Here is a 7,541-nt window from a genome sequence, read left to right on the forward strand (position 1 = left end):
TTGCCACAACTCTAGAGTGTTTGCACTACCCTCCGTTGGCTGTATTACAGCAGAATCTAATGTTCAGCAGGATTAAGTTCTGGTGTTTTGCTTTACTCTTCACAATTCATAGTTTATTAGAAACGTTCAATGAAGTGGAATTTATTTAACATACGTGCTTCTGCTTGATTATCCAGGAAGAACTCATCGGTCCAACCAAGTGACCGCTCCAGAGTACGTGTTCCTGATTTCTGAACTGGCAGGAGAGCAAAGATTTGCATCTATAGTTGCAAAAAGACTGGAGAGCTTGGTAAGATTGTTTCAAGAAGTCTGATCCTTCATTTGAGAAAGCACAACTTAGACTTGTTTTCCTTAAAACGTGATGTAGTTACAAAGGTGTGTCTTCACAGGGAGCTCTCACTCATGGTGACAGACGGGCTACAGAAACTCGAGACCTCAGCAGATTCAATTTTGACAACAAGGTGATGGTTGTTTTTTGTTTCAAAGCTCATGCTGTGGTGCTTACTCCACAAATGACCTTTTGAGGAAGGATTTCTTCTGTCTCATGTTTTGCTTTTAACTGTATTGCTTTCTGAGATAGCCAGAAAACATTGTTAGTTCTGCTGGCAAAGCCATGTGGAACACAAATGTGTGTAAATTACTTTTCTACAATTGCTAACAATCCAAGTCTTAAGTAAACAACGTGTTCTTTCAGTCACAACTGAAAGGTTAATTTGGTAATTCTAATTAGAAATTAAGACTGGGCTATTTATATAGTGTAGTTCGTAATTGAAAAGCTGACAACCAGTTCCCTGTACTATTGTAGAGAAAAACATTTTGTTGTGAATTACAAATGCTTGTTAAACAGCGTGTGCTTGGCGCCGAGGCACAAATTCTGGATCATGTTATCAGAGCATCTTTCTCTTTCTTGTGCAGTACGGCAGAAATGCTTTGGAGATTGTTATGAAATCCATTGTGAACTTAGACTCCCCAATGGTCTCACCTCCTCCTGATTTTCCTGGAGACTTCTTCAAAGGTACGTGTAGCTCAGTGGACGTGACTGCTACCTTTTGATCGTTCTCCAGTATGAAGAAAATGCAAATAATTTTAGAAACAGAAAACATTGTTACTATTTAAACCAACCAGCTGACCTGGATATGCTCTCCCTGGATGTTACTGCTGTGCGAGTTGCTTGAATGTTGAAGTTCACGTATGAAACAAGATATGTGAACTCCCATTATAAGGCATGTTCTGTATCTGTTTAGCCAAAGTGTTACATACAGTTCTTTAATTTCATTTTCCCGTTATCTGTTGCAATATCTTGTTCTCCTCTGAGCTCATGTGTGTGCTATTAGTAGTTTTCCTGCCAATGCTTCCTGGAAGGACAGAAGGCAAAGTTCTGTCTTGCTTGTTGAGGTGTAGGAATGGCAAGTAATGTATTTGAGGGGTGTCAGAAGTTTGGGAATTGGCTCCTGAAACAAGATTGCTAAACAAGCTGTTACTCGGTTGGTTTATTTTTAGAAGGCAAAGCAGCTGTGATTTAACTTATTTCTTTCTCCTAGATGTTCGTCAGGGATTGATTGGCGTAGGCTTGATAAATGTAGAAGACAGATCTGGAATACTAACACTTGATAAAGGTATTTGTGTGTTAAGCGTACCTTAGAATGTTGCTAGGAGTGTTGTGTATCACGATAGTGGATTCCTGGCAAGAGAGCTGAAGTTGTAACTATCTAAAAAGTAACTTTTTTTGGAGAAATTCTGAATGTTTTCCTCATTTCTGAAAGAATGAATTCAAGTAGTCTTTGAATACTGATTGAGAGCTTGTCATCCAACTTAATCGTTGACCTAATACATGTATTTCTCATTCTTTTTAAGATTATAACAATATTGGAAAATTTCTGAATAGAATTCTTGGTATGGAAGTACATCAGCAGAATGCTTTATTCCAGTACTTTTCTGACACGTTAAACGCAGTTATTCAGAATGCTAAAAAGAATGGAAGATACGATATGGGCATCTTAGGTGAGTAAATCAATTCTCACTGCTCTTGTATTACAGTCAGAAGAGAGAAACAGAATAACTCTATCTTCTCCTTTTAAGATTTGGGCTCTGGGGATGAGAAAGTAAGGAAGGCCGACGTTAAGAAGTTTTTAACTCCCGGATATTCTACCTCTGGACACGTAGAACTATACACAGTAAGTTAACTCTGGATCTTCTCTGCATGAACTTAGAAAACTTGCTTGCTGTTGAGTTTTTAAAACGTGGCGGTTAGCTAAGCGAGGGGAGGTTCCAGGCCTTTTGCTGGGCAATATTTGACTCTATGGCTCTGTAGTTCCTGTGTCTGCTGTTGTAAATACCACGTGTTGCTGTTTCCTAGATCAGTGTAGAGAGAGGAATGTCGTGGGACGAGGCCACTAAGATCTGGGCAGAACAGACGGGTCCAGACGATGGATTTTATTTATCACTACAGGTAAGATTCTTTGTCTCTTGGATTACATTCAGAGTTGTTTTTCAGGGACCAACCAAATACACCATCTCCTCTGAAAAACTTAGTGTTAATATTAACTACTGTTCAGTTTTGCAAAGCGCTTTCAATCTTGCATTAAAATTGATATTAAGTTTGCTTCCAAAACTAAGTATCAAGTGCTCCTTGCTAGCTACTCAGGAGATTTTCTGATAGGAGTGTGAGTCCAAATTAATAGCTCTTAATTACACCTTCATTGAGAAGCCAGATGCTTTCACTGTAAGGAGAAGTTGTGAGGTTAATGTGGATTAGTGGTGCTGTTTTCTAAAGGTGTCCTTGTTACTGGTCGTCTTATTGCACGCACACGCATGTGACTCTGTATGTGCACAGTATGGAAGCACATAAGGTCGATACTGTCAGCACGTTCACGAAATTTTTGGTTTGTCTTTTCTTTGCCAGATAAGAAATAACAAGAAAACTGCTATTCTAGTAAAAGAAGTGAATCCGAAAAAGAAGCTTTTTTTAGTGTACAGACCAAATACTGGGAAACAACTCAAACTCGAAACGTGTGCAGACCTGAAAAAGAAATATAAGAAGGTAAGCCTTGAAGTTATGCTAGTTTTAAACTTAAAAGAGGAAAATAAATATAAGGACTTTTCTGGAATTTGTGCATAATTCTGGCAAGTGAAAAAACAGGCTTCTTTTTTCAGAGGAGAGCTTGTGTTTGGGGCTTTTGAAGCAGGTATGCCTGGTTTCTGCTTTCCTATATTTAAAGCTTTCTGAATATGAAGAGTCTGTGGTGTGTAATAGAAAATGAGGGGGGTTAGGGTCTAGCAAGGCAAAGTCTTTGGTTTTGTGTGAGGTGTATAAACATGTTCTTAAATAAGCGGCTCTATACAGTGTGTTCTAAGCAATGATTGTGAAGCTTCAGCTGTTTGCCGATGACACTTCAAATACTGTAACAGATTATTTTGTTTAGAGGCTGGTAAGATACCCAACACTTAAACAACTTTATAGTGCTGAATTAGTAAAAACTTGAGGTAACTCTGAGAATCAGGTTGACTGTTGGAAAAGCTCTGAGCTGCTGCCATGCTCGTGAATGAGATTCTGCTGCATTCAAGCACTCTGCTCATCCTTTGAGATGGCATCTCTGTTGAACAGCCTCAAATTAGAGTACTGTACCTCTTTTCACCTTCAGAGTGGTGGCGCTCCCTCTTTTCTTATAGTAATGACCAAATTGCTGCTGTTTTATGCAAGTCTTATTGTGTTTTACTTTATTATTTCCACTTTTAATCACTTTTCCAGGTACCTTCTGAAGATGCTCTGCCGCACTGGTTGGAGCAGTACAATTCCTCTGCGGATACCTGCACCCATGCTTATTGGTAAGTATTTGTGTGCACACAGATGCTTTACCTTAAGCTGTTTACCTAAACTGGTTTCTCACTATTCTGTTCTTGTGTTCCTCATGTGAAATTGTCTGTTTCTTGCTTGAGAAAAACTAACCCATGACCAGTCAAATGGCCCAACCGTGGAGTGGAAACACAAAGTTTTGCACTTGCGCTTAAAGTCCTAATACATTAGATGAATGCTACCGTATAAATTGCACTCCAGTAAGAGTAGAATGACTAGGGAGTCACCTGTGCTTTAGTGTCTTGATCTGATCTATTATCATGATAGAATAGTTCAGATGTTATTTGAGGGGGTGGGAATATTTATACTTAGAGCTGAGACAGACGTCAGAAACAGCTGTTCTTGTGCTGCCTCTTCAGTGTCTGAACTCAGCAGCTGGTGTTTTAACTCCTGAGGAGCAGCGTAGCTGGTAGAAGCTTCAGGTTAATATTGGAGCTTCTGAAATAGCACTGATCAGATACCAGTTGTACATGGAGCAGATTTGGGTTCTCAGGTGATGTAAATGAGCAATATCATTGCCTTAAAGCTCTGTATGTTTCAAAGATCTGGTCCTAAATAGGACACCGCTTCTCAAAGTTGTACTATTTAAACACATGCTGCAGATAAAGTATCTTGCCCTGACTGTGTACTTGCAGCCCTCACTCAACTCCAAATGCATCAAATAACTTCAAGTCTCATTTTAAATTTAATTGGATACTTGTTTGCAGAATCCTTTTGAAAGCTTTTTTTCCCCTCTGCAGGAGAGGCAACTGCAAGAAGGCCGGCTTGGGATTAGTTTGTGAAGTGGGACTGCGCTGTCGAACTTACTACGTCTTGTGTGGTTCAGTACTGAGCGTCTGGACAAAAGTAGAAGGCGTTCTAGCCTCTGTGAGCGGTACCAATGTGAAAATGCAAATTGTTCGCCTAAGGACGGAAGATGGGCAGAGGATCGTAGGTAAGTGGCTTGTCTGCTCCTTATTTCCATCTTGGAGTAGAAGGAATTCGTAACTTACAGGTGATTCTGTGGTGAGAGTCAGGTAGGAGATTTTATAATAAAAATGCTTAAAAGAGAAAAGGCCGGTCAGTGGTTGTGTTGGGGAGTGCAGCTCTTGAAATCTATTGAGTATGAACACTGGTTTGAGTCAGGTTAGAGAAGGAAGACACTTTTTTTTCAGCCAGGCTTTGGAACACTTATTCTCTCCGTTCTTTTGATTTACTAGGAACAAAATCATTACATTCAGTCTGTTCCAGCCAAGCGACCTTTGAAAGCATAAGAACTGCACTTCTGGCAAAGAATAATGAGCCCTTGACATGGTGGTTTTCCTGGTTTTTGAGCTACTGAAAGTCACATGTGATCAATAGTTTAGAATGACTTTAAGATGATGATGTTGTGTCTTGTTGCCAAACCTCTTAGTGAAGCCCAAGTAGTTGGTACCTCAAAGGCTCCTTGTTTTTTAAAGTCTCCCTTGTTTTTTAATATGGACTTCTGTGGGTGTGCAGTATCATGGCAGCTCCTCCTCTTAGTACTAGTTTCCCAACATGTTGAAACTAATATTTTCATATTTAAATTTTCATGATGGTGTAAATTATGTGAGACTAGAAAAACAAAACCAGCTGACTTTACATTTTATGTGGCAGTGTCGAAACCTAAAATTTGTCTTTGGGGCCAAAATGGCAACTTCTTCCTACTGCTTCGTGACCTAAAGGATCCAGTGAGTTCCAAAGATAGATCTCTTGCTGAGAAGCAGGACTTGTAGCTGTGCTTGATTAAAATTGACATTGGAAGTGGTCAATGGCTGTCGTGTGAATGAAATGGTAGAATCATCAGCCTGAGTGAGGTTTTAACGAACAAATTGCTGTTTCCAGGTTTGATCATTCCTGCAAATTGTGTGTCGCCCCTCGTGAACCTCCTGTCCACGTCAGACCAGTCGCAGCAGCTCGCGGTCCAGCAGCAGCAGATCTGGCAGCAGCACCACCCGCAAAGCATCACCAACTTCAACAACGCTTAAAAGAGGACAAACCGCAGGTGTTGACTTTTGGCATTCGAGGAAAAGGCTGTAAAAGCATATCACTCGCATAAAAATCAGGGACAGATTCCAAAGAAATATAACTTTTTCAGTTCAGTTGTGTGCTCTCAAATACTTTGGGAATAAAGAGATCTAAAAGGGTTGGTAGAACTGAAAGCCAGCAGTTGTTTATGGTGGTGCATCTGTCTTTCCTTATGCTCTCTGTAGTGCTTCCTGTTTGCTTTTACTTTTGGCCTTTTAAGCTACAAACCACAATTTGTTTGAAAATGCTTGAAAATCCCCAAGCAGGCTTTATTTTTATCTTGTCATACAGTGCTCAGGGTTTAACGCAGTGCATCAATGCCATTGCTGTGGGAGATATCCTTGAATGCATGTATCGAGTATATATATATAGAAAATATATATTGGGTTTTTCTCTTCAATTTATGAGTTTATAAAAGCATGAAACCTTGAGGTTGCACATCATGCATTCAGGTTCCTTCCCAGTTTCTGTTTGACAGTGCATGTCTCTGGAAACGGGCATGGACGGGATAAACACACCGGACGGGAATTAGAGAGAAACACAATCTTAGTTGTACAGCATTGGTTATTGCATTTTTATAGTGTTTATACCCAGGTGTTGCATTTTTTTCTGGTTCTCTCCTGGGGGTTATATATTTGAGTCTACAACATGTTCTTTTTTGTGATAAACATCTTAAATTAAAATTAGTTCCTTTTTAATGTATTAATGGTATTCCTAATGTGTACTGCAAAGGCGGCTGGATGCCTGTTTTCCTTAAATTGAAGCATTTCCTTAATCCGAGGTGGTTCTGGAAACTTAAGTGCAAATTCACTTCCATCTTGCATACAATCTTCTATTTTTTACTTCATTAATGTAATAATTTAATTTGTCACTTGTAAGATGAAACCTTACTTGAGCTGTAAATTAGAGAATGGGAAACACTTGAGGGTTCTGCTGTATGTGCTGTTTCTGTTACCCAGTAACTTGAATACTGTTTAATATGTTGTAAGACATTGTAGAGTTTATCTGGAGCTGTTTAAAAGAAATTGTAATGTACAAATGTGAATAGTCACTTATCTATAATATGGGTAAGTTTTGTTTTGCCTATAATAGTAGATGTTTATAAGAAAGTGAAGGACAATGTTTGTCATTTCTTGCTTGCACAGGTTGCACTATTGAAAAATTGAGATTGTATAAACCTGTCCAAAAAAACTACAAGATAATGATCTTGTAGATGTCAAATAAAAGTTATTGTACTAACAAGAAGCGGAGTCTCGTTTAGGCAATTGCTGTATTCCAAAAAAAACACTAACAAGTCTGTACAATTGGAATTTGACAGGACTTGGCATGTTCCGGGCTGCTTTCACCAGGCTGCTGTCTCACAGCCCAGCTCTGGCAGTTGAGCTCATTAACGAGGCAAGAAGTAAATTCAGTTTAAACCTTGATGTGTATTTTAAGTAAGATTCACCTGACAGAGCAGCGACCCCCGGAGTGTGTCACCGTGAGCTCTCGGAGCCAGACCCAAGTGTCGTCAATTCTTTACATAAGTAACGGGACCAGAAGTTCCACAACTTCAGGCTGAAGTGAGTCTCCATACATTAATTACTTTGAGGTTGTTAATGCTGTTAACCAGTGGAGTCTGGAGCACCTCTGTCAATTCGTTGTCACGCAGGCGGTCGGT

At 39.5% G+C, this 7,541-nt stretch overlaps 1 protein-coding gene across 2 annotated transcripts in view; it reads left to right on the forward strand.

Annotated features, from left to right (window-relative positions):
* SBNO1 (strawberry notch homolog 1) overlaps positions 1–7,126 on the forward strand; it is a 30,226-nt gene extending 23,100 nt beyond the window's left edge. For both annotated transcript variants that reach the window (XM_065851279.2, XM_071816200.1), the window contains exons 22-32: positions 177–289; positions 390–461; positions 916–1,015; positions 1,542–1,616; positions 1,855–2,001; positions 2,080–2,174; positions 2,357–2,449; positions 2,903–3,040; positions 3,749–3,825; positions 4,594–4,787; positions 5,699–7,126. In XM_065851279.2, coding sequence (XP_065707351.1) covers positions 177–289; positions 390–461; positions 916–1,015; positions 1,542–1,616; positions 1,855–2,001; positions 2,080–2,174; positions 2,357–2,449; positions 2,903–3,040; positions 3,749–3,825; positions 4,594–4,787; positions 5,699–5,841 — 1,247 coding nt within the window. In that variant the 3' untranslated portion in view covers positions 5,842–7,126. The remainder of the gene's footprint in view (positions 1–176; positions 290–389; positions 462–915; positions 1,016–1,541; positions 1,617–1,854; positions 2,002–2,079; positions 2,175–2,356; positions 2,450–2,902; positions 3,041–3,748; positions 3,826–4,593; positions 4,788–5,698) is intronic.
* Positions 7,127–7,541: the final 415 nt, after the last annotated feature.

Source organism: Patagioenas fasciata, chromosome 17, assembly GCF_037038585.1.
Source record: "Patagioenas fasciata isolate bPatFas1 chromosome 17, bPatFas1.hap1, whole genome shotgun sequence".
Taxonomy (NCBI): Eukaryota; Metazoa; Chordata; class Aves; order Columbiformes; family Columbidae; genus Patagioenas; species Patagioenas fasciata.